Here is a 26,951-nt window from a genome sequence, read left to right as displayed (position 1 = left end):
ATCAATCACCCCTCTGGTCATGAATCAAGGATTTCTTCATGAATATATACATTTTTTTCCTATCTATTTCCACCTATATCATTGATTTAAGTTCACTGAAACTTTTGCAGTTTATGGACAATGTATATTTCTACACAATTTCTTTGTGGACTGCAACTATGTATCTATTGTATAAAAAGCTTTCCTATTAGCGATTTATTTATTTATTTTAGACAGCCCGATTCATGTTTTGAAAGAATAGTAAATATTTTGTTCTAGCTTAAGGATGCTACAAACTGCTTTCTAAGAATGGGAGGCATAAGGGTAATACATACCATAGCAAATAAATGTGTCCATTAATGTGACAAACAACGATTTCAGTTTTGCGTGTAGCTTGGTTCTCATTGAAGTAGAGGTTCCTATACAATATGCTCCACATCTAGGCAGTATGAACCTTGTAATTTTTGTTATATAATTATATAACCCCTGAATTTATTATGCTTGGAAGGAGCGATATTAAAAAGCATGTGGTCTGTGTGTCAGACTGCTATCTTATGAATTCATCTGTACCTCACCTTTAATAAAGGAACCTCTAATTACGCAGTCTAAATGTCTCAAGTAACTAATTTCCATGACAATATGAAATCAAAGGGATCCTTCGAATAATCATCAGTATGTATTGGTTTTCATATATCATAACAAGTTTGGATTTAAGAGGAGGAACAATGTTAAATAAAGATATTTTATTATTTTTATCTGACAGGTTCTAATCAAACAGACCAAATCCCATATCCTCATCGGATTCTTCAGACTCTTCTTTCTTCTCTTCCTTCTTCTCTTCAACTGAAAGACAGGTGTTACATTAAGACCTTGGGTGACCCTCAAAGCAATCACATGTATCAAGAGTGGTATCTATACATGGCTAAGTATCACGTTGGACTCAACAGGTCTTATCAACATAAGTGGAACACTTGGATTGTGTTGCAAAAAGGAACGGAACACATATTTCAGTGGTACAGAACCATTGCCAGCTTGTTTATAGAAAAGTATAACTGACTATATAGCAGAGCCCTACCAATTACCATGGTGCTTAAAATTTAATAGTACTTTATAAATAAACTAACTAACGAGGTCTGCAGCTCACAGCGATGTAGTCTCCCCCAAAAAATTTAAACTAAACAAGAGAAAACAAAACTCTATAGTGCGCTATGCCTCAAGATGAAGACAGATATGTTAGGAATCACACCATGTAACGCAGATCCATAAAATGTACCATTTTATTAAAACAAATCTATATAGCACATAAAAAAATCTATAATACATGTATTACTATGCCTATATGCAAACTTGAAGTTTCTATCTAATCATTAGAGATATATTGTTGCTATAAGGTCCATATACATACATACAATACATTGAATATTACAGGCCTTGGACAATACGTGCTTAGTGAAAATGAAACCTTGGATAGGCAGATAGATGGTAGTCCTTGATTGGACCAGCCATTACTAACTTCAAGCCGCATCGGAACTTGAGATAACCTTCTGAAGAGTACAACCAGGACTGCAACGTGTCAAGGGAGTATTCTGTAATATCTGACAATTGCTCTAACAGCTGGCCAGATCCATACTAAGAGCATAGTAACTGGAGCTATCAAAACAGCTTGGTGGGCAGACCATTACCGATACTTGGAGCAAGCTGTGGAAGCATTTAGAGCTCTGGAAATGTTGAGACATTGGGCTATTGTGTTCTGTATTCTACAAACAGAGGTGCAGTGTCACACCTTCTTAATATGCCTATATGCGAATTTGAAGTCTAACTATTGATGAGATTTATTGCTACTATAAAGGGCAATATACTACACATATATATTACTGATTTGATTATATATGCTTTATAGATTTGTTTTATGAATGCGATAGTGTGATTTTTTTTAACGATATATAATGTAATTGAAATCTGTCTGAACCTTGACACAGAATGTTCTTTTATTCTCTTTTCTGTGATAGAGACACAAGAATAGGCTCTACCTACCACTGTGGAACTGTGAGCGCGGATAATCTGGGTTTTACTAGATGCTTTTATTATAATATTACGTAGTTCTAATACATATCACTGAATACCAGGGGAGGGTTGGCAAATTTCAACCCGGGAGGGCAAAACTCGACTCAGCAGCCTATTAGAAACATTTTAAGGGGGAAAAAATGCAGGCGGCCCTATGGGACAGGCGCCCCCCTGCCGCCAAGCCTACCCCTGTTGAATACCCTCATGCTACCAGTTGATTAGAATGGAAGCGATATCCCAGATATTACATGGGTCATCAACAAAGTGGATCCTAATGTATATAGAACGAAGATTGCTTTGAAGACTACCAAATTTAAATATTAAATGTCTCCACATAGCAAATCCCCCCTTTTTTTTAGGCGGAACAGAACTTTCAGTTCTGGAGATGCGGCTGCCCTAGCTATTCAAGTAGCTGGCATGGGAGGTGTGTACTGAATTTGACACCTGACTTGTCCAATGTCACAGTGAATACACATTTGTCATCCTGGCAGCTATGAGTCTCCCTGCCCAATAAGGTAACCTCTCCTCTGTCCTCTCTACAAGAGTCACTTATTCCTTTGTTATTTCTCATACATCTGCCTATAGATAAGATACCTTTAGCAGCAGTTCCTCCAGTTGCAGGAGCAGCTGAACTAGTGGAGACAGCAACAGCAACGGCACCTCCGGAGGGCATGCTTGCCAGCTTGGTGTTACCTGTCAAGATAAACAGATTTAGTTCTCAATACTATGACAAGAAAACACAGAAAGCTCACTACCTTCAATTTGTACACAGAATTGTGAGGCTCTGGTTCATACACCTTAAAATATATTTTATACTGATGTAGCATTTGTAACGCTCTCCTTTCTAGACCAGGAAGCATAGTGTATATGAAGGTTTGTCATATTTATGACTCCTGTTTGTTCAGTATTACAAAAACATTTTGCTGTGTGTGCCGATTGGTCTATGCAGTGCTCACCCCTATGCACATGCTTAGCACAAGTCCCTCACCTTGGACACCCCTCTGTATTGAGGGACTATTAAAGAAATGGGTCTTCCATAAAACCCCAATGTGCAGCGCTTGTTGCAGTGACATTGAGATTTTATCTGTCTCCCAAGCAGAAACATCCCTGGAGAAGTACCCACAAATCTAAATTAGAGGTTGAATTTTTAAAACATAGTGTTCAAAAGTGGACATGTCCTTTGCCATTGTACAGGAAAGTCTCTGCTTTCCTACGCTGTAAATACTCAAGGAACAGCATCTACAGCTCCCAGAACATTACTCCCCTGAGAGAGTTCTCAGAAACGCTATCAAGGGGTGAACTGGAAGATTCTGTTCCCTTGTCCTAGAAATTGGTTATAGGGGTGAACATCAAGCTGTACAAATAATAATAATCGTGGTTCACACATGCAATTAGCTCAGAACTTGAAGCAAAACTTATTATACAATGACTTGAATCAGATGAACTCCAATTACCATATTTTCAAACACATGTTGTGACAGCTTCAGCAGAGTGCCAGTACAGTATCCATTATCATTACTACTTCTGCCATATGTTATAAACCATATTGTCATACTATTAAAAAGCAGCTCTATGTTTGAGAGAAATAACCTTACATGACCACTTTATTGCAAGTGAACACTGAACCCATATTACCAAAACAAAATAAATATAGATTACAAACTTAGGAGCTTAAAGGGATTTTTTTCCAGTTCTGAAAATCTCTGCCTTCATTATCACCTGCTTCCAAATGTAGACAACACATGTACCTTTAGGCTTTTATTGATGTATAAACCAACAGCACTACAGCTTAACGCTGGAAAGAGATGTGCTCTGAACCCTTCCAAACCCGTTGGCTACAAGGAGGAAAGATTTGAATGGTCAAAAGTGGACAACATTCCAAAAGGAGATCTACTTTACTTATACTTTAAATATACTTCAAGAGCAACCTACAACATGGTATCTTTAATAGTACTAGTGATCAGCTCATTTAGAACGGCTCCATCAGCAACATTTGTAAATGACTTTGTATTAACCGCAGTAAGGACACAGTCCTCAAAAAAGGGTCACATTCACTTATGTCCTTGGATGAACAATCATGTCAATAAAAACCGCACATACCACTTATTTCCACAGAAAGCTTAAAGACATTCACCCCCTCTTGTTTCCTAGTGTCAAATGCCCAAAGGAAATGTGGTACACTGTACAACAGTGCCAATACCTCCCATAACTAAACTGAACTGTACTGTGTACACTGTACATACTAAAAACACAATGATCACCCACACAGGAACATAAAATATAAAGTGGAATGGATTGTTAGTATGGCACCTTTCCCGTAGCTGTTCCACCAACTCTGTACACCCAAAGTATTAGTCCCTCAGTGTATGTAGCATAAGAGTCCATTACATTCAAGTCATTGTGGTCATGAACACCAGCTCAACCTATGTTACATATGCATTATTTACCGGTTTCCTTCCTTCTAGCCATATGGGAAAAGCAAGCATTTGACATACAATCTTAGATAGCAAAGCTGTGCTGCTTCAATAAAAATAATGGTTGTGTTTAGTATTACTCTGAACACAGCATTACTGCAACACAGGGAGCTGTCTAGAGAAGACCGTAACATGAGCAAGAGTAACAAAACCCAGGTCATTCATTATAAGGCTTCTCTAATTTAATCTAGTCCACAAGCGAAACCTAGCAGGTACAAAACAAACCTGTAGGTATTAGGATGGACCTTTATCCATAACATGACAAGAACCCATAGATATTGGAACTTTGTGTTAAGCACAACCTGATTTAGACATTCTCCATAAGGACAGCCTAGCTGTGGTTTTCACATGCACCTTTTTGTAGCTGTAACCGTATCTGGAAGCGAATACAGCACATGGATTTGTTCGGTACCTGGTAATAATACGGGCACTGTAGTTGACATGGAAGATTAGCTGTGCATCTATAGAGAGACCCACACTTTGTGCCCCCCCATTAATCTGTTTTGTTTTCTCCCTGCAGACAGTATCATTAAGTTCATAACCGAATCCCTGAAACAAGGTGGGAGGACTCATTTGTTTCTAGTGAGGTGCCCGTATAATTAACAAGTACCTTTTTTTTGTTTACCATTTTTGCATTCATTTGTGCATCAGTTATCAGAAAGAGTTCATCTGCATCATCTTACCCTGAGCGATCACATCCTCTATTTTCTTGTCCTTCAGTTCACTGACAATCTGCAAAGCAGAGTATTAGTCATACAAGGTCAATATGACATGGCGATTCTACAAGGAAGCAATTTACAGGTCCCTATTCACCATCTGCTGTCTTAGACTTACATTCTACACAACAGACTATTGTGACACTTATGGGGTGGCTCATTCATATTATTGGAGAGCGGAATTATATTTTCTAATAATCACATTAAAGGAGAACTAAAGTAAAAAAATAACCATTGTTAACAATATTGAAGAACTTCATAAACTTTGCAGTATGGGCTCATAACAATGGGAGCGTGTAACAGCCAATGGTTATGGACACACATGTAGAAGTAGGGGATGTCAGCACAAGAGAAGGGAAACAGAAGAATAATAAGATTTACAGATGGAAGAGTATACTACGTTTTCTACTCTAGTTCAGCACAAATGTTACAGTTATGGAATCATCATTGCAGCACAGAACATTAACTTAATTCTAAGAACCTTAACTGACACCTTAAATAGCCTAGTAGAATCAGTGTTGATCTTCACAAAATTATACATTAATTCCCTATACATAGGCATGCGCAGGTATGATAGCTTGTGGAGGCATTTTGGGATGGGATGCAGAGGTAGTTTTGGGACCGTTTTTAATTATTGAAATTAAAGGTAATGCTTGACCCTTCTGAAGGTTGGAGGGTCACAAATGCAGACCTTGAAGTATGTCAGGTTGCCAATCACTAGTTTAAGTGGTACACATTATTTAGTTTTTTTCATATAAAAACATGAACTGTGTAACCCAAAATTTCCAATTGAACTTAACCAAAGGACTCCCTTTTACAGCGATTTATCAGAGGTTACCATTGACAGGCTGGTGTAGGCACTACTGCCCTCTTAATTTTCATTGAAATTTTAGGATATTTGATGGAACTGACAATTCCTGTGGATTCAGCACATGGCTGAGGGGTTTTTGTCAATTATAAAGAGAAAAGGAGGGAACATAATCATGTTGCAAAACTCAACACACATGCATTCCCTACTACTCTCTCGTTTGGACTATTGCAAACTTCCGTTACCTGGCCTACCTTCTTCTCACTTCTCCCCTCTTAAATGGGAAGTTCAATTTCAGAGTAGTCTATTTTCCAGGCAGATTTGTATATTTTGAGGACCTTCCATACAACAAACCCATAAGCTGAGATCAACTGCATTAGTTCTAGCAACAGGTGAGAACAATCAGTTTATAGGAATTTAAATAAAGAGCAAATTGCAAATCTTTGTAGTGGGGCCCTATAATAGTACAAACATTTGGAACCCCAAAATTTTTATTTAACTATTCTTTTCTCAATGTGATGCAACTAAAATAGAGACCCGAGTATTCTATTATGTCAACTAAAGAAAGCCATATCTGTCTCGGAAAAACAAACAGTCGTATGCCGCTCTGTCAATGTTTTTACTAAGTACAATTATGAAGTGAAGCATGCAACGCTGTGATATTAGTTTTCCGATTGCCTATTCCACAACCGCCTGGTCTATCTTGAGGGATTATTACAAAATATGTTTTCGTTGTCAATTTTTATTGTATGACCTGGAGGCATGTTAGCAGATTAAAACAAATTTTATGTATTTTTCAGGGGAAAAAGATACAAAAAATGTGACATCAAATGCATATACCTTATCAGCACGGTCCTTGTCCATCTCAATGCCAACACTGTCCATGATCTTCTTCAGATCTGCAGCGCTAGGGTTATCATTTCCGCCTAGAACGGCTAAGAGATATGCAGCTACGTGACGCATCCTGTACGGAAGAGAAGAGAGGACAGACATGAATAAGTATTATTAATTCGAAACTTCCAAATCCAATACCCCTAGTAATGTGGATTCATTTTCCCTACCAATATAGCTGCAATGTGATAGGGATCTAATATATATATATATATATATATATATATATATATATATACACACACATACACACAATGGGCATTTACAATTAGGCTCATACTTGTACAGCTACTGTAACATCATCATCAATTACTTATGTAGCGCCACCAATTCCGCAGTGCTGTACAGAGAACTCATTCATATCAGTCCCTGCCCCATTGGAGCTTACAGTCTGAATTCCGTAACATACACACACAGACAGACTAGGGTCAATTTGATAGCAGCCAATTAACCTACCAGTCTGTTTTTTGGAGTGTGGGATGACATCGGAGCGCCCGAGGGAAACCCACTCAAACACGGGGAAAACATACAAACTCCACACAGATAAGGCCATGGTCGGAAGTCATAATCCCAGTGCTGTGAGGCAGAAGTGCTAACCACTAAACTATCAGTTTAATCACTATGTTAATATATATATTAAACTTGAACAGACAGCTCATGTGCATCTGCATTAAAACTATACCAATTTTGGCTAAACCTCCAATTTTAACAAAGACAAACAACATCAACCAGCTTGCATACAGAGGCGTGCCACATACACGCACATTATACAGGCACAGCAAATATACTAAAAATACTCAACATCTTGTTAGCCATTGTACAGCACATATCTATAGATATGTAGAGTGTAAATAGAAAGTTTATTTGACAATACATGTACAACAAAAGCTGGTTTTAAACCACTGGTTAAGTTAGGGCTCATACATACTAGGTAAATTAAGGACTCTGCTACAACACTGGTCACAGTAAATACATTTTCCCTGGGTGCACAGAAATTTTTTTTAAAGAAAAATCAAGAAATTTTTGTAAAACTGGGGTAAGGGAAAAATGTAATATAGGCCATAGCTACAGAAGTCTTTCATTTTCTACCATATTAAAAACACTACACAGAATTTGGATTACTTTTCAGTGGGTAATAAATAGTTCCTATTTCCTAGGAACGAGTTTTAATAAATATCCCTCAATGATAGAAATAATGGCAGACTTACACCCATGGGGTGGGTGCAAATACGTTCACATGGGGATGGGATAGTCTAATTGTTTTGGTAAATGTGCATCAGCCCTTTTATGTATTATTTACACACTAGTGTTAAAAAACAATAATGTTAATTAATATATAGAGCAAATTGGTCAACCACCCAATGTAAGAGGTGTCACACGATGCCAGTGGCTCAGATTGGAGACTTAGTGGGGACAATAGTGTATAATAGGAAGGGGACGCTGTGTGTACTCAGGATCACACTTACACCACGTGTAACCATAGTGTAACATAACCACGTACTCATGTGGCGGGGGAGAATGGAGACCGGCCGGACATTAATACACGGGGAAGCTCCTATATCACAGCACTGAGCCCCGGGGCCTCCGCTATGACGCAGCGCACCTCCCCCGGCTCCCAGACATTTCCATCCGGGTATTTACCAAGCTCTAACTTACTTTATACAGTACTTTATACCGCTCCGACAGGGAGAGTTTGCTGAACGCGTGTTTCCTCTACAGAGGGCCGGTGGGAAAGGGAGAAGCGGGCGTGAGAGGGAGGAGCTATAGGGAGGAAGAGCCTCCTGGGGGTTTGCACAGCATTATGGGTTTAAGGCGCCATCTTGCTACACCTGATAGATAAGCAGCAAGGCCGGAGGCCCCGCCCAGTCTGGGCTACTGCCTGCAATTGTCTTCAAAAGGGGGGGGGGGGGGGCTTTGATAAATAGGCAGAAGACCTAAATCCTAGTCTAATGCTTAAGATCAGACATAATAGCCCTATATCTTTATCATACTTGCCTACATTGGCAAGTACTCCTCCAGGAGATCAGGAGGAGGTGGGCCCGACAGGGGGAGGAGGTGGGCCCGACAGGGGCGGGGCCCCACAGGGTACGTCATTTGGCCCTGCCTGTAAGACATCAATCGCAATTTCCAGCCAATTATAGCCGGGGGCGGGGCCATGATGACGCACAATTCGCGTCCTAAGCCCCGCCCCCACCACTTTACAATTCTGCCTATTAAGAACCTGGAGGTTGTTTTGCTCTCTTGGGAGTTAGAACTCCCAGAAATTCGTGGTCCTCCTGGACATTCCGGGAGAGTAGGCGACTATGATTCTTGATCCTCCTAAACAGTTGTGGTACGGTTCTGTGGAAATCTTGTGGCATCCTGTAAATAAAGGCTAATAATAATAACTGGCAGCCTTGAAGCCTTCACCAGGGCCCTCTTAACAACATTTTGGGCCCCCGGGCAAAGCAGTGCTCCGGGGCCCCTATATATATATATATATATATATATATAAGTGGTTATATATAGGCCCTGCAGCCCAAGGGGCCCGTCAGAGGCAGCGAAAAAAAAAAAAAAACCCTGAAAAAGAAAATACCTTGCGGTCAGCTGGCGATCCGGCTCCCTCCCTGGTCTCCTCCTCCATCGCGCTCCGCAATGGTTGTTGGGCGGGCATGATGATGTCACGCCCGACATGCACTGCAAGCGCCGCACGGAGGAGGAGACCAGGGAGGGAGCAGGATCGAAAAGATATAGCACTGCATATACAATGAAAAATTTGTAAAACTAAATCTGCTGACCCCCTTCCCAAAATGTTTTTCCAACAAACAACGTAAAATAACGCAAACATTATGGGCATAACATCCATACGAGTGAGATGCATTACTGTGACCTTCAGTAATAAAATCAATATCTAGCAGGTCTGACTGAAACTATCTTAACTATACTTTAAATTGGCTGCCTAATGGTACAGAGTTCATAGTGGGTCCAGCATCCCAGCTGATCCCTCCAACCCAGACACGAGGGCAGTTTGTGGTCTAGCTACGCGGCCAGGGCCTTGCAGAGGAGAGGCATCCTGCAGTGACTGTCTCCTCTGCTACTGCAATAATTGCATTTAGCCATGTAAGATAAAGCACAATGCAACAAGACAGGTTACCTGTGTGAATGTGGCCACAATTTTGAGCAGCTTCCAACGTTTGGGCATTTCTGTATGTGTCCTGTTTAATATTAGCAACAATTTGTTCCCTGGGGGAGACTACAAATGACCGTTATACTTACAATGGTAAGCCAGATCAGGGCCGTGACTCAGAATTACCAACAAACAGAGCTCAGGCCTTCAAGCGGACCCAAAGTCCTACCTCCCAACGATGAGGCCAGGAGCACACCGTTAACTGATATAGGACCGCAAGGATCCTTGACCACACGGAGGGCTAGTAGAAAAGATCCACCTCAGCTTTTGCACCATCACCAGGAAACCAACACAATAGCGATGGGACCAAAGGATCTCTCAATAGGTCCTGTGTATGCTTTTATTAGTTATATTACCACCATTGCTGTTTCCTGGATGCAAATTTTCATGGAACAACAAAATCAGTGTTCCATTGTGCTGCAAAGCTAATTTTTCATCAGTTTCAGTCTTGCTAATGAATGTTCTCCTGCACAGTTGGTTACCGCCATGCACATGAACACTTTGAGTGCAATTTCCTGAATAATATACTAAAAAGTAGGTAAGCCTATGGGGCTCATGGGCAACTGCCCAACGTGCCTATCTGTTAAGACAGCCCTAAGTGACCTCTTCTTTGTCAATTCATGAGTCCAATTTTGCTTGAGAGGATTCCCGTGATTTATAGTTCATGGGGTGCAATTTACAAAGAAACTTAGCTCTAGAGAAGCAATAGGCTTCTTTCCTTTAGGCATTATTAAAAAAAGAAATAATAGAATAATATCTGTTCTTGTAGAGATATCTGATTAATACAGACCGTTTTTTTAGTCATTAAAAAGAGTTGGTTTCAGTTATTGCAGCAGAATTAAAAAGGTTACAATCTGCAATGAGGAAAAATAAAAGTTGTATGGAACTTCTATTTGCATACATAAACGTATGCATTCTAATATAGAAAGATATGTTTCAGAGATAGTGACCTCTCTCCAAGGGGTATATTTACTAAACTGCGGGCTTGAAAACGTGGAGATGTTGCCTATAGCAACCAATCAGAGTCTAGCTATCATTTATTTAGTGCATTCTACAAAATGACAGCTAGAATCTGATTGGTTGCATCTCCACTTTTTCAACCCCGCCGTTTAGTAAATATACCCCCAAGAGTAAATAAAATGCAATTGGGACTGATCTTAATGTGCCTTAAGACAATTAACACCCACCATAAAATGATTGTAAGCTATAATCACCGCCAATAACACGTGCAGTCCTTCTCATTTAAATTGGGGTGAAAGTGTGAGGTCTTTAGTGACTCAACACTATTGTGATTTAGGTGATCCAATCCAGTGAACTCTTCACACAAGATCAGGATAAACATAATGATGGAGTAGTCTCTGACCACAGCAGTAATATAGAGACAGCCATCAGACCGAAAGCTGCCCTGGCCCAACCCGTGGGCTGCTGCGTTCGGGAGGAGAGGTAGTGAAATGGTCGGCTGCTCAGTATGCGGTAATAGGGAGGTGCAGAGCTGGATACATGCTATTGGGGGGCCTGGGGCACTTAAGGGGGGGGGACTATGGTCTAAAATTAAGACAGTAATTACATTATTCAGTGATAGAGTTATCTAGATATATCACAGATATTATGTTACAGGCAAAATGTTCTGTGGGCAGATGAAATGAAAGTTGAGTTGTTTGGAAGGAACAGACAACACTATGGGGTATATTTACTAAACTGCGGGTTTGAAGAAGTGGAGATGTTGCAACCAAACAGATTCTAGATATCATTTATTTAGTACATTCTACAAAATGACAGTTAGAATCTGATTGGTTGCTATAGGCAACATCTCCACTTTTTCAAATCCGCAGTTTAGTAAATATAGTCCTATGTGTGGAGGAGAAAAAAAGGCACAGCACATCTGCATCAAAACCTTATCCCAACTGTAAAGTATGGTGGAGGGATCATCATGGTTTGGGGCTGCTTTGCTGGAAAAGTGAACTCCAAAGTTTATCAAAACATTTTGCAGTAGAATGTAAGGCTAGCTGCCCAACAACTGAAGCTCAACAGAAGTTGGGTGATGCAACAGGACAACGACCCTAAACACAGAAGTAAATCAACAACTGGATGGCTTCAACTGAAGAAAATTAGACTTCTAGAGTGACATAGTCAGATTCCTGACCTCAACCCAATTGAGATGCTGTGACATGACCTGAAGAAAGTGGTTCACATCAGACATTTAAGAGTATTGCTGAGCTGAAACAGTTTTGTAAGGATTAATGGTCCAAAGTTCCTCCTGACTATCGGGTAGGACTGACCCGCTGCTATAGGAAACGTCTGGTTGAAGTTATTGCCAGGGCCGTAACGAGGGCTGTGCAAAAGAAACAACCCTAGTTAGGGGGTGTCAATTTTCCTTCTTGCCACAGGTGCTAAAATTTCTACTTACAGCTCTGGTTATTGCTGCAAAATGTAAGTCAACCAGTTATTAAATACAAGAGTTCACATATTTTTTCCACCCTGCATGTTCAATAAAGACATCAAAACGTATAATTGTTTGTGTGTTATGAGCTGAAGCAGACGGTGTTTGTTTATTCTTGTGACTTAGATGAAGATCAAATGACAAAGTAAAAATCATTCTGACACCTTAAGGCACATTATGATGGGAAATGTTTTGTATTATATATGTGCTTTTAAATAAATAAGTGCAATATAATAAAGGCAATTAGTTGGTGAATGAGCCCATAGCCTGATAAATCATATTTTTTAATAATAATTTATTTATTATTTGTGTATTTATGTAATTTCATTATAATAATAGTATATGGGTGATAATGATTTACTAATTTTTGAAAACACTAGTTTTCTCAAATAAAGGTTTCACAAAATAGTCAAATATTGTTTTATATTTGTAGTATTGGTAATATTTGGATTGTATTTGGTTATGACAAGGTACAAAACATATGCTCAGTCACACTTCCATACACACCTTTTAATAGATGTTACTGTAACCCACTGAGACCTAAGTTACACCTGCTATCACTTATTATTTTCATGACTGCAATCTCAGGGGATTTCATCAGACAATTTAGTAGTTGACTTCTAATTTAATAACAATTGGAAGAGTATCCATTATAAAAATCTGAATGACATGTAAGATGAAGAGACCTAAGTAGTATTGTTAGTTTGCAATTGAATTGTGATCAGTCAGCCAATAAAGGGTGTCACTCCAAATACAAGGTGATTTCTGTCACTTGTGCAATGATGCTGTGAACAGGTTCTATAGTCTGTATATGGCTAATTTTATGTTTCTGTCATCTGTCAGTCACATGACTGACATAGAACGGGGCTACTATAAGGTCGGGAGTACAATAGACTCCCATGTCCTACTGTGATGTGAAGAGAGCAGAAAAGGGAGGGGTGAGAGTGTGCACCCGCTCCTTTAACAAAAAAAAAAAAAAAAAAAAAAAGCCTTGCCCCCTCCTCGTCACTGAAGACTCATGTAACCAGGAAGTTTAAAAAACTGCTGCACACAGTCCTAGACAGAAGTCATCAACATTCAACATATCAGCAAGATACTTAATGCAACATTTACTTTTTAGAGTAAAAACATGTAAGCCCGGGATTATTTATTTGCAGGGGGTGAAATTCTCTCTCATTTGAGAACAAAGGAATTTTTGAGTGAACAACCTGATTATCAACACTGACATCATTTTGTAAGTATTAAAACAGTTGCTGTTAGTTTACTGCATAGGCCTTAGAATAGGTCAGTGCTGTATTAACTCTATGGGGCCTATTCATTTGCGCACTATTACTGTTAGTACGGTAAAAGTGCACAGTATTAATGTTAGTACGGTAAAAGTGCGCAGTATTACTGTTGGTACGGTAAAAGTGCACGGTATTACTGTTAGTACGGTTATTTTAATGCTGATTTTTGCTCACACCTCTCACGGCCAAAAGCCAAAATCCTGGTTAAAATTACCGTATTAAAGGTAATAGTACTAGCGTGCGTTAATCCTAGACTAACGTGGCCGAATTGAATTGGCCCCTGTATGTTATACACAAAATAAACATGCTTAAATCCTGTTATGCATGTGAGTACATAAGTGACATTTCCTGAGGGTTATGTCACACAGTAACGTTACTGTGCATGCAATAGTTTCGTATTTGCAAATCTTGGATTGTGGGTGAAATCTGCTCACTAAAATGACCAAATATTTGTCTCAATAAGACACCGTTTAGCCCCATAGCAATGCACAGCGCTGGAAAGACAAGAGCATGGTCTGCAACTGCCAGTTTCAACACCTCTGAGCTCTGCACTGCTCATTGCTGAATGACCCACATTATACCAATATTTGCTATGGACAACAAAATCATATATTTGCAGATGTTTATTGCGATGTATGTTTTGTTGTTTAATACACAATATTTGATTAAGTATTGAAAATAATGTCTCAATAAATAAATACTGCACACGGTATTAAGATGGCTTAATCTGTGTATTTGGAGTTTACATATTAAGTAATGTGCAATAGAAATATACATTTAAATATATTCTTTTAGAAAGGCAATGAACACGTATAACTGATCTATTATCTGTTAGTGTTTTTATTATAGTGTAATATTTGATTTGTATAATTCAGACCACCATAAATTGACAATCACTGATGTTGTTTGACAAATGTTAGTCTTTTGCATTTTCATTTAGTAATTTTATCTATTTTGTTCGCTTTTCTTGACAGCCTACAGTAACCGGCATCTCCTCCGTGCCGGGCGAGCCGTGACATGCCCGTGTTGCCACGCTCAGACAATGAGAGATGGAGCATCTTCTGGACTCCCAGAGGGAGGGAACCAGTGCAGAGGAACCAGCCTCTTCCACTCCATGTATCGCAGGCAACAGGCTCATCCTGGATGTTTACTTGGATGGATGCAAGAGGTTCCTGCAGGTGACAGCGGAACAGAGAAGTGACCTTGCGGAGGTGGAATTTCTCCGACTTAGCAGCAATGATGCCATGATAACGTCAGCGGTGACTTATCTGCCCATGTTCACCGGGCTCAAATCATTGGTGTTGAAAGGTAAGCATGTAAAGCATATGCATTGTTTCTAGCACAGCAAATGAGGGTTATGAGGTGTTTAATGTGCTAATTTCCAGAGTAAGGTGTTGTGGTCTAAAACTGAAGATTTTCACCATTGTCTTTTGTCATGTGGCTGCAGCAGGACAATAACTTAATAATACTATTATTATTATTATTATTATTATTATTATTATTTAACATCCATAAATAGAATTGAGCCAGGCAAAGCTTTGAAAACCACTTTCATTGTCCGCGTCAGATAAGTGCGTATTAGTGTACAGGAGACTGACAAGGGACTAGGCTTCAGGGGCCCTGGCTTATGGGACAAATTGTGCTAAAATACTGGATTTAATGTGAACATAGTAAAGTTTTGGGTGGCGTTTCAGTGTGAAGGGCAGGTGTATTCATCATCACCATTATCACCATTTATTTATATAGTGCCACAGAGAACTCATTCACATCTGTCCCTGCCCCTTTGGAGCTTAAATTACCTTATATACACACAGACAGAGAGACACTAGGCTCAATTTTGATAGCAGCCAATTAACCTACCAGTATGTTTTTGGAGTATGGGAGGAAACCGGAGCACCCGGAGGAAACCCACGCAAACAAGGAGAGAACATACAAACGCCACACAGATAAGGCCATGGTTGGGAATTGAACTCATGACCCCGTTGCTGTGAGGCAGAAGTGCTAACCACTTACCCACCGTGCTGCCCAATGTAATGCTTTTGTATTGAAGTTACATCATTCCAAGAAAGTGTGGCAGAATCTGTTCAATTGGAATCCTATTTTCTTAATTGTTTTGTGAACAAATATGTGATGTCATGAACATATTTTTATAAATAGCAAATGTTACAGCTATATCTGTTATATTGAACTTCACAGGAGGACATTTAAGGGATGAAATTGGGAGGTGTCAGAATGGTTTACTGACCACTCTACCCCCAGATATCAGCAAGGTTTCTTCTCTGCGCCACTTGGATCTCAGCTTCAATAGCTTTACGGAGCTGCCGTTTTATGTCACTTCCCTCCGTTTTCTTTCCACTCTTCACCTTGGCTACAACCAGCTCATGACACTCCCAGATGCCATCGGTGAGCTGAAAACCTTGAGAATCCTCTCACTGATGTCCAACCAGTTGACAGAGCTTCCTGCTAGTATTGGGCAGCTAAGAAACCTGGAAAAAGTGGACCTGTCTGAGAACAAGTTGGTGTCTCTCCCAGAGGAGGTTGGAAATTTGCAGCAGTGCTTTGATCTAAATTTGTCTGGGAACAACCTCACCGATCTTCCAGAGACAATGTGTGAGTAACACCATAACTGTTTTGTCATAATTTATTCCAGATGCTGAAGAATTATGCAATGCAACATTCTATTTATATAGATTTACACTATCCTCATTACTGATATAACTCCTTTTATTCTATTCTTGTGAAATGTATATTTACTCCACAGTTTCCATTGCATGCACTCTTTTTTTTTTTTATAGATATCGCTGACAATGAGAGGTCACGTTTCAAGGTTAAGATGTTTTAAAATGTTAGAACAAAATATGATTGTTTTGCTCAAGTGATTGTTTGATCTATGATCAGTATACAAGGGTATTTATGAGTTCAGGTAAAGAAATAAGACTTTATCAGATCTGGTCCTTTCGTATCGCAGGTCATAATTTGAGGATATCCCTCTTTGGAATGTGTAGGATATTATGCAGCATATTACGCAGTTTGGCATATTGAGGAGATAATGATACAGACAAATCGCACACAATGACATTACATAGAAGGGAAAGGTGACCCAGTCCAAACTCAGTCTAAGGGAGGTATTCAATTGTAAGCGAGATCGGTGAAATACTCGCGCTCAAAAAATATTACCGTTAATACGGTAATTACTCGCTGAATTTCAGCTCGCAGCTCCCTGAGCTGCGAGCTGAAATCCAGCGAGTAAATTACCGTATTAACGGTATTTACGCGCAATATTACCGTATTACCGGTAGTATTTCACCGATCTCGCTCACAATTGAATACCCCCCTAAGAGGTGTGAAGAACACTTTATTTCTCAGTGTGATGAGAATGTGAGCTGGTAAGATCGTGTAGACAGTAGATAACACTCTTCTTCTCTGTATAGGTAATCTGAAGTCGCTACAGAAGCTCTATCTCCACAGCAATTGGCTAGTCACTGTGCCAGCAGGTCTGGCAAGTCTTCCTCACCTGTCCCGCCTGGACTTACAGAACAACCGGCTACGCTCAGTGCCGATAGAAATCACACAGTGCTCCTGTGTACATCTCCAAGGAAACCCCATAGGGGAGCCTGAGCCCCCACCTCCAGATGAAGGTAAAGTAGTATGTCCACATATAGGGGTAAATGTATCAAGCTGAGAGTTTTCCAGCGGGTTTGAAAAACAATCGGATTCTAGCTATCATTTATTTAGTACATTCTACAAAATGACAGCTAGAATCTGATTGGTTGCTGTAGGCAACCTCTCCACTTTACAAACCCACTTGAAAACTCTCAGTGTGATACATTTACCCCATAGGCTATAAAAGTAGTGAAATAATAATGCCAATTTCATATGACGCTAGTTTGATATTGTCAAATTAAAAGTTTTCTACTAAGTTCACTCTAGTTTTCCAGTTCTCTTCTAAAGACACAAATCCCCTCTTGTGTTTGCCCGATCCTCTCCCTCCTTGTGTAAAAAGACCATGGGCACTCTGTGTACGTTAGTCACTTTACAGGCGTCTTAAAGTGGAACACAGAATAATCTGCCAAATCCACCCATAAATTCCAGGACTGTCACAAACTTGTTCTTGTTGAGTCCTTGTATCAAATATTTGTGTATTGATGAAATAATCATTGGATGTAGGTTTGTTTCTGTGTGTGAATCTGTTATAACTTTATCTTGTCTTTTCTGCAGACGAAAATCAGAGTATAGATATAAAAAGCATCTATGTGAAGCCCGAAGAGAAGAGGTATGTTCTTCTACTCCTCAGTGCTATTAGCTTTTTTTTTTTTTTAACAAGTATTAACATAGAAATGAGTATTGGACCTGGGTTGATTGCTAATAGCATCTGTTGCTAACATCAGTTAGACAATCATAGCACCCCTTAGATTGTACGCTCCTTTGAGCAGGGTCATCTCTCCTCCTGTCTTCACCACTTTTAACTCTGCTCTCCAGCTACCTTGCCCTCCTCCTCCCAGTTCCCTCTTGCTCCCTCCTCTCCACTCTGGGGGTTTCCCTGCCTTCCGTGCCCTCTTTGGCTCCGCCATATGCGGGACCTTCCCCTCTCCCCTCCCCCCGCCCCTCTAGCTGTGCTTTGAGATCTCGGAGTTACTGTGCGTTTTGTTTACTGTATCGTGCTGTCTCACCTTTGTATTGTAACTTTGTTTGTCCCTGTACGGCGCTACGGATACCTAGTGGCGCCCTAAAAATAAAAATTTATAATAATAATAATAATAATAATAATAGCAGTTATCCTGTTTAAAGAGAATATCACCCCTGGGTTTCTACCTTCCAATTTTCCAGTATTTCCGAATCTCTGAATGAGACTGCAACCTACCAAATATGAAGATTCCTCCCGTGGTTGAGGTTATTGCAGGTGGCTGTACCAGTGCCATGGGTATCACATGCCACCATTCTGGTAATGATTGCATATAATGGCAATGCTTTGAAGACTCACCATCTACCAGGCTCTGTCTCCATAATAAGGGGATATTAAACAAGTAGTCCTGCATACTCTTACATATAACCCACCACTGGTTGCTAGAAGGAAGCAGGTTTACACACCTGGGGGTAAATATCAGGCTGAGAGTTTTGAAAAGTGGAGATGTTGTCTATAGCAACCAATCGGATACTAGCTATCATTTTGTAGAATGCACTAAATAAACGATCGTTAGAATCTGATTGGTGATTCAAACCCACCGGAAAACTCTCAGCTTGATACATTTACCCCCTGATCTACACATATAAGTGCAATGTCTACTGCATACTGAACCTGAAGATTCTAGGGAAACTTTATTAAACATTTTAAAACAGCAAAGAACTCCTATGCAATGCACTTTTACAATGACCTAGGGATGGCCATTACCCTCTTGATCCCTTAGCTGTAGATCAAGTATTCAATTGGCCATGTTACTGTGAAAAGTAACGGTGCCTGCACATTATTATCGTTATTACGGGAGTTCTAACATTGGCTTTTTGCTTGCAGCTCCCTGAACTGAAAGCCGGGCTAAAACTACCGTAATAATGGTAATAGTTTTAGCACGGCGGTACTTCGGGTGGAATTGAATTCCCTCCATGAATGCAAAGAGTCCCTCTTGTCCTGTGTATTTTTGAATGAAGTCGAAATGGTGTTGTCCTGTGAACTTGGTCTTGCCAGTGTCTACCTAATACCATTTTTTCCTGAGTAACTCTTGTTGCAGCAAAATGTGTTATATTTTACTTTTAGGGGGGTATTCAATTGACGGCGGGATCGCCGCAAAGCCCGCACTCGAAAAATATTACCGTTAAAACGGTAATATCTCGCTGGATTTCAGCTCGCGGCTCCCTGAGAGAGTAAATTACCGTATTAACGGTATTTACGAGCAATATTACCGTATTAATGGTAATATTTGTCCAGCGCGGGATTTTCGGCGATCCCGCCGTCAATTGAATACCTCCCTTAGTGTTTCAATACTTGATAGTATGTTTATGTATGTAGATATATAAATATAATCTCACAAATGGATATGTATATTATTTTTTTCACATGTGGATATTTGTTCTGGAAGTTCTTTTCTCTATGTTTAAAATGCATAATGTGAGTCATTAAAAAATATTGTAGCTTGGATGGGCTAAATACACACAATGGGTCCCCAGCTTGACAACGCTAGTAAGGATTATTATGTAGTATTGACAATTCTGGCTGCTGTTTCTTTAGTTAAACTTTTGACCACTTGTAAAACATCATGAACGTAGACAGGGCAAAGTGAGATGGATTTCTGGACCAGATAGTAGTAGATTATTAAGCAGAAGTAAACTGCAGCTAACATTCATGAAGATTACACAACCCAAGCAATGTCTTCTGCTTTGCAAATGCCAATAATAACCATTTGTTTCTCAACTGTCCCCAGCTTTTGTGTCACATCAGAGGGATTCTGGGTATTCCTGCCACATGGCTTTCACCTTTTTTTCCCTCCTGGAGCTGTCCATTCATCCACCAAAATCCATTACCAAATCCTGCCACTAGAGCGGCAGCACGTGAGACTTGGTCACCATGACGTACTCCTCAGTAGAACGTTGGAGCTAGGACCTCATGGTCTTCACTTTCATCAGGTGAGCCAGTAACCGATACTGCCATATTAATTAATTCCTACTAATAAATCAAGGCCTAAAGGGGGTTACTGGTTTCAGATTGTTTCCAAACAGCGAGAAGTTGTGTTTGGAGGTTGTGAATAATTGAGGTGGCTTCATGCATTACTGTAATAATGGTTGGCGTTTGTGTGACTCACAATTTTGGAGCAGGTATTGTACACTTTAAACATGTGAGCTGTCTTTTCTGTTATACAACAGGATGTGGAGATCACCATTCCCTTCGCTTTCCAGAAGTCTATGCGAAAGCGTCAGGTGGTAACACGGACTTTCAGCGACGCCTCAGGAACATGGACAGATCTGAACACCACAACAAAGGAAAAGTCAGTGCATGAGGTGAGACATGTACATTGGTCTGGTCTCCCTAATGTTGATACCATTATATCACAACAGCCAATGGGGATAAGCGGGTAGTCTCATATGCTGTTTGGCACATTATGCAGCCTGATAATGACCACCATACCTCATAATTATCCTGTCAAAATTGATGGGGTCATTATCGGGTCTATTAGTAAAGGCTAAACACCATTAGCGTGTGTGTGTCCCACAAGACTCAGTGACTCCAGAAGTGATCTGGCCACTTGGCTCAAGTGCCAAAACAGCAGGGTCTCCTACAGTATAGCCACGAACATGTCTGGCTAAATTCAGCAGTGATCCCGTTGCTTAACTTTCAGCAGACGGCCTATTAGGATACAGATTATGACTCCTTTAACATATTCATAGGATTATTTACTTTAAGCTGTGTTTGCCTTTCTGAAAGCAGATGCTGGCCACTTGTCAGACTCCTCACTTCTCCTGGTTCCTTGTGGTCTCACGTCTAGTGGAAGATTGCTGTGAAGTCCCAGAAGAAGGAGAGCTCCTTTTCTCCAGTGTGGACCAGAACATTCGTGTTGAGTTTCCGGCTGGTGCAACAGTGGGGACTCGTACAATACGCATGAAGGTCAGTGACCTTAACTGACCAAACTCTTGCCCGACGTGTTCCTATAACTCTATCCTGGTCTATAGATGGTCTTCCTTAGCTGTTTTAATTCTCTTAATTCTGTCAATGTCAGTTTTATGTGAGGACAGTTCTCTCTTATCATTTAGGTTTTACCAGTCAGCACTAAATTGCTTGAGAAGATCATAGGAGACTCTGAGTCCACCGCCAGCCCCCTCCTGCGTCTCTCACAGAGTTCAACAGACAACTTCTTGAGACCTGTTAAAATCCAATTGCCCCTCCCTCCAGGGGTAACAGGTCAGACATTAGGCTGGCTGTGCTGTGTCTGTCACACGTTGGATGTTGTCTCTATGTGTGCTGACAGTAATGGGCTCTGTGCTCTTTGCAGGTGACACTTTAGATTCTTCCCAGTTGTTCCTCTTGCATGGTGACCCACAAGCACAAACCTGGACAGACATCACACATCAGGTTGTTTTGCAGATAACACATATTTATGCCCAGTTCCAGGTGGATCACTTTTCCTGGTAAGTCTCTTCTATGAATCTTTGTCCTGCTCTGTTTCTTCCTTTCTCCACTTTTCTGCTCCTTGGCATCATTTGCCACACACACAGGCCACTCAATACATTTACCTTTGCATTCTAGCTGGTCCATTGTGCAATATAACATAGCACATGCCCTTGTATTTCAAACTCCCATTGTCCCATAGATTGTTAGCTTGCGAGCAGGGTTCTCTTACCTCTCTGTCTGTATATATTACCCAGTATTGTCTTATTAATGTTTGTTCCCAATTGTAAAGCGCTACGGAATTTGCTGGCACTATATAAATAAATGTTGATGATGATGATTTGCAAAATAAGAGTAAAGTTGGCAAGTAGTGCAGTATTAGTGCTGTCTATGTAATATGGCCCTACTTGTGCATTGGGGCTCAGATTTATTGTGCAGTCTTGCATATCCCAGATGTATTTCTGACTGTAAAAAAATATTTTTTATGTAAATCTTTTGTGTTCTAACATAGGGTTTCTGTGCTGTTATACCGCTTAATTGTCCTTTTTTTTTTTTTTTTTTTTTTTATCTTAAGGTATTGGCTATGGTACACCACAAAATCCTATGTGGGTGAACTAGCCCAAAATGTATATAAGCGGCTGCGCATGTACCAGGTCAACTTTGTTGCTCTGCAGAGGAAGCGGGAGCCGGAGCAGGTACTGCTGCAGTGCATCCCCAAACACAAGGTACAATCCATCAGATTCATAGAAAGAATCGCTTTTATAACATTCCACCTAAATGTCATTTATTTATTTTTCTTAATAATACACTTGCCATTGAGGGGTGTATGCAGTAATTGCCCCTAATGTTCCTCATTGGTTTTGGTGACCTTGCCAATATTTGAGAATCCTACAGGATAGAAAAATGTAGTTAACATATTTTGAAACTGCTAATAAAACAGAAAAGGAATAAGGTTTTGAGTCCCATGAGTGTATGGACGGGAGTTGTAGAAGTTTGTATATCAGAGAGTTGCTCAGTCTTTTAAAACATTTAAAAAAACCAGTATTATTCCATAGTGATAAATCAATGGATTCCGGGCTGACATTTGTGTTTATAAAAAGTATTTTGTTCCCCGCCATCTGTATTGCAGGAAGTAGCTGGAACCTGGACCAGTCAGGTGGCAGTATTGTCATCACATGACCTCTGTTGCCAGGCTACAATGATAACAACATGTCACTTCTATTTCAAACAATGTGTTAATGATAAAATCATCTTTTCGCTAATCTTGTAAAAACCCATTCCAGATTACAGGTTGGTGACAAATCTAATGAGAAACTGTGATGACAGTACAGCCTTCAACAAGTTCAGTACTAGTTGTTGCACTGGATATAATGTGGCAGCACACGTGTTTAAAATGCTATTTCTTTTAATTATACTAAATTACATTTTGGTGTCATCAGGCGAGGGTTGAAAATGCACAACAATAGTCTTGTGATATCACCGAAAAAGTAGCTACATAATATTCCATGTACGTTAATTGTCCATAAAGTCTTGGGTTTTTTTTAAGTTTAGTTCATTGAAATATATATATATATATATATATATATATCAGTTTTTGCAAGTCAAAGCCCTTCAGTTCTTGCAAATTGTGATTCGAACTGAATTTGAGCAGGACATCCTTATTTATTTTAGAGCGTTTCAGAACCACTGAAGTGAAAATCCCGTGTTCCAGCTAAGTAATAGCCTGCATGCTAGATTGCCTGCATGCTTCTCCTGTATGAGTTTGTGGTGGTGTTAACTAGTGTTGAAATAGATAACATTGAAGAGGCAGAAAGGTATCTGGACAGTTACAGCGGATAAACCAGTTAATTTACTAATGCTTATGTGCCTGGATTAACCAGTCGGGTACGTGGCAGAAGCAAAATCATCTTAATTGTTGTTTTTTGAGACATAAGGAAGGACATGTGTTTCTTATTTTTAGCCTAAAGGACTATATAGCTATTTTCTGTTTACAGAGTATAAAGTAAAAAAAGAAAAGTTTACTATGCATAGTGAGCATCCATTTGTATGTAACTGATGCAGATATGTTTAGTGACAAGCACTGGATTGTAGGAGAGGCCTCAGGAAGTGTTGATTGAATAGCAATGAATATGTTTTCGTTTAATCTTTTTTTTTTTTTGGCCTGGTAGAGGGCTAAGAATAGCAAGGTGTACCATACATTAAATTAATCTATCTATCATGAGGTGAACATAGGAGGGCTCATTTACAAAATATAATAATGTAATGAATTGTCATATACACAAGAGAGAATAGTGATTTGACAGTTATTAGTAAAGGTAAGTCGCATATCCCATATAAAATGTAATTAAATACAAACACCTCCATGTCTGCTGTTTTCCACTTAAAAAAAAAAAAAAGAATTTGGAATCCTCTTTCCTATAGTAGTCTGAATGGAAATGTCACAGAAGTAATGTGAATAAACAGCGCAACTTGATACAATAGTCACACCCCTAATGATTTAAGTACAACTGGAGGGGTCCGTATGAAGTCGACAGAAGCGCAGAGACAGTTCTGTTGATGGTCATCCTTATCATTGTGTATTGGTGTACCTGTAAGAGATACGACTCCTGAGATAAGGAGCTGTTTTGGTTGGAGATGTTACATTTCCTTAGTGCTTTGGATGGTGAATCAGGACTTTTGGTACAGAGGAGAATAAAAGGTTCTGCATGGGAGGAAACCTCTAATGTACCATAGACCTGGGTGGTCCCTTCTTCAGGGACTATTATAGATTATTATTTTGTTACAAGAAGTTTCTCCACTAATGAAATAGTCAAGAAATACTTTTACTTTTTGTCTTTTAAGTGCTAACACCCATTGTGAAAGGGGGAATGTGAATAGAAAAGGGTCCTTTAGCCGTTATATTGGCTATAAAATATATAAGCTGCAAGTCTAAACAAACAAAAAACAATGCATCTTCTATACATTATTACGAGCCGCGGGGGTCCGTGGCTCGTTCTCCCTGCTAACATCCCAACTGCCGTGTTAACAGCCAGGACATCACTTCCTCCTTCCTCGTCCCGCTCTGTGCTACAGCGCCGCGCCCTGGCATTAGGGGACAGTCAGGTGGACATGCAAATGTTAATTAAGAAAAGTAATTAATTACCATTAGCCTCCTGTGGCTAGTCTCTCTCCCCCTCTGATTGGTCACTTTAAGTATTTAAGGCAGGGGTAGCTTAGCCTCCCTGCCGGTTATAGCGTCCTGTGTTCTGCACATTTTGCTGACCTGCTCTGTTCCTGTGTATACTTTGCTGCTTGACCTGAATCTCCGTTGTGACCCTTGGCTCTGTTTCTGGACCCTCCTTGTACTCTGCTTTAACCTTTGGCTTTGTTATTGGTAGTCCCTGCTTGCTGTCAGCACCTGACCCTTTGGCTTGTCCCCAACTACTTTGCCTGCTACAGACCCCTCTCCCCGGCCCACTTCTGACCACCTGCTCCAGTCTTAGCAACCGCCTCCTATATCAACTGCGCTGCGACCGACATAGATAAACTTTTACTATGCAAGAGCTTAAGACCTGGGAAAGGCGGCTGCTTAAGGTGAAGACCTCTTTACCATCTGTTCTAAAAGTTTATCTTGGTAGCCGCGAGCCATAACATACATAAGTAGAGTCGCTGTGTAATACACCAGTGCTGGATGCCGCGAATAGGGAGTGGGGAACATCATGGGAATAGCTAACTAACACTGTAACAGGACAGAATGAGTAGCAGGGAAATTCAGGGAGCGTGTTTCTGAAGGCTGAGGAAGAAGGTGGTAGGCTGACTGTAGGGAAGAAGACAATGATGCTGGAAAATAAAGAGGGAGGTGTGAAGTGGATAGAGAGGAGGGGGCTGGACTGACCTCAAGCAGGAATATGAGAGCACACAAGGTTTACAGTCGTTGACTAGGAAGAGCATGAGCAGAGGTGGGGAAGAGAGAGGAAAACCCCAGGCCAAGACTTATCTTGTCTCTTTCATTTGTGTTTACAATTCATTTTGTATCAATTACACATTTGCAGCTATTGCACCAGCACTTTATGCTATTGTTGTTGACATATACCGTAACTTAATTTAATCCAGTGTTGATACAATGTCTTTTGCATGTAACAGCCTACTTTCTGAATGTACACGCATGTCTCTCAAATACGGACAGATATTGAATAAGACAACTGTACTCAGTAACGAAAAATATATGTATATTCTGGCAAATTCTTTATATGCCATTATTTCACATCTCTGAGACCTAAAGAACTGTAACAATTAGGCAATGTCTTAAACCACTTTTAGTGATCACAATTCCAAAAGTAACCCTGTAATTGTTCTATTAATCACTGCATTTCAGTATTGATAGCTGTCTGAACACTTTTGTCCTTTGTTTGAAGGGACGACTAGAGACTCCTTTGTGAAAGCAGATAAAATTGAGCGGTTCATCCTTTTATTTTTAATTTATTTTTTTAGTAGATATTGTTATTAAATGGTCTGCAAAATATTGTAGTGACATGGTCAGAAACTTGGAAATTTTACAAAATAAGGCTGAGTACATGGTACAAAAAAATTCTCCTGATCTCCATATCACTAACGATTTTACCAACAACTGAAAAAAGAAAAAAAAAAGTCCCAATCAGTATGCCAATTCATGTGTACACACTATACATGTTTTAAAAGATATATACCTTCAGATCTGTGCTCTTCATCTGTCATAACCATCAGCTGAAAATATTGCTTCTCTGCACACTCTATAGAGATCTATGGACACTGCCAGTCTTGAATGCATACACACTGCAGAACTGGAACAACATTGTTCCATCGTTGAACAAGATTTTTAGTCCGGTTTAAAAATCAAATGAAAAGATACCATGTGCTTTGGAACGACCATCGTTCATTGTTGCAGCATACATATTGATGCGATATTGGGCCAAACGCTCATTTATTGTGTGATTGGCCCGATAATCGGCTGAAAACACTGTAGTGCGTACGCAGCCTAAGAGTGTAGCTCTTAAGGAAATAAGTTGTGTATTCCATC

General features: G+C 39.9%; 2 protein-coding genes and 1 non-coding gene across 5 annotated transcripts in view; 1 reads left to right on the top strand and 2 right to left on the bottom strand.

The window, feature by feature from the left end:
- Positions 1-707: 707 nt before the first annotated feature.
- On the bottom strand, positions 708-8,733 carry RPLP2 (ribosomal protein lateral stalk subunit P2). Its single transcript, XM_075187836.1, has 5 exons — positions 8,589-8,733; positions 6,882-7,005; positions 5,201-5,249; positions 2,638-2,736; positions 708-822 (listed from the first exon to the last, which is right to left on the bottom strand). Exons 2-5 carry the CDS (start codon positions 7,002-7,004, stop codon positions 746-748), a joined length of 348 nt encoding a protein of 115 aa, XP_075043937.1. The 5' UTR covers position 7,005; positions 8,589-8,733; the 3' UTR covers positions 708-745.
- LOC142104717 (small nucleolar RNA SNORA52) lies at positions 4,627-4,764 on the bottom strand. The gene has a single exon (XR_012679658.1). It is a non-coding gene; the product is annotated as a small nucleolar RNA SNORA52 (small nucleolar RNA).
- Positions 8,734-9,151: 418 nt separating the features above from the next.
- PIDD1 (p53-induced death domain protein 1) overlaps positions 9,152-26,951 on the top strand; it is a 36,666-nt gene continuing 18,866 nt past the window's right edge. The window contains exons 1-12 of one of the 3 annotated variants that reach the window (XM_075187833.1): positions 9,152-9,264; positions 13,696-13,772; positions 14,799-15,132; positions 16,021-16,434; positions 17,256-17,462; positions 18,043-18,097; positions 20,238-20,439; positions 20,677-20,811; positions 21,236-21,415; positions 21,562-21,709; positions 21,801-21,936; positions 22,491-22,641. In XM_075187833.1, coding sequence (XP_075043934.1) covers positions 14,874-15,132; positions 16,021-16,434; positions 17,256-17,462; positions 18,043-18,097; positions 20,238-20,439; positions 20,677-20,811; positions 21,236-21,415; positions 21,562-21,709; positions 21,801-21,936; positions 22,491-22,641 — 1,887 coding nt within the window. In that variant the 5' untranslated portion in view covers positions 9,152-9,264; positions 13,696-13,772; positions 14,799-14,873. Of the gene's footprint in view, positions 9,265-13,533; positions 13,773-14,798; positions 15,133-16,020; positions 16,435-17,255; positions 17,463-18,042; positions 18,098-20,237; positions 20,440-20,676; positions 20,812-21,235; positions 21,416-21,561; positions 21,710-21,800; positions 21,937-22,490; positions 22,642-26,951 lie in introns of those variants that run through there. The other 2 variants (XM_075187835.1, XM_075187834.1) reach the window with 2 other exon arrangements.

The sequence above is a fragment of the Mixophyes fleayi genome, chromosome 10 (assembly GCF_038048845.1).
Source record: "Mixophyes fleayi isolate aMixFle1 chromosome 10, aMixFle1.hap1, whole genome shotgun sequence".
In the NCBI taxonomy this organism is placed as follows: domain Eukaryota; kingdom Metazoa; phylum Chordata; class Amphibia; order Anura; family Limnodynastidae; genus Mixophyes; species Mixophyes fleayi.
Note: the sequence above shows the minus strand (reverse complement) of the source record. Positions and strands in the feature narration are given on the sequence as shown.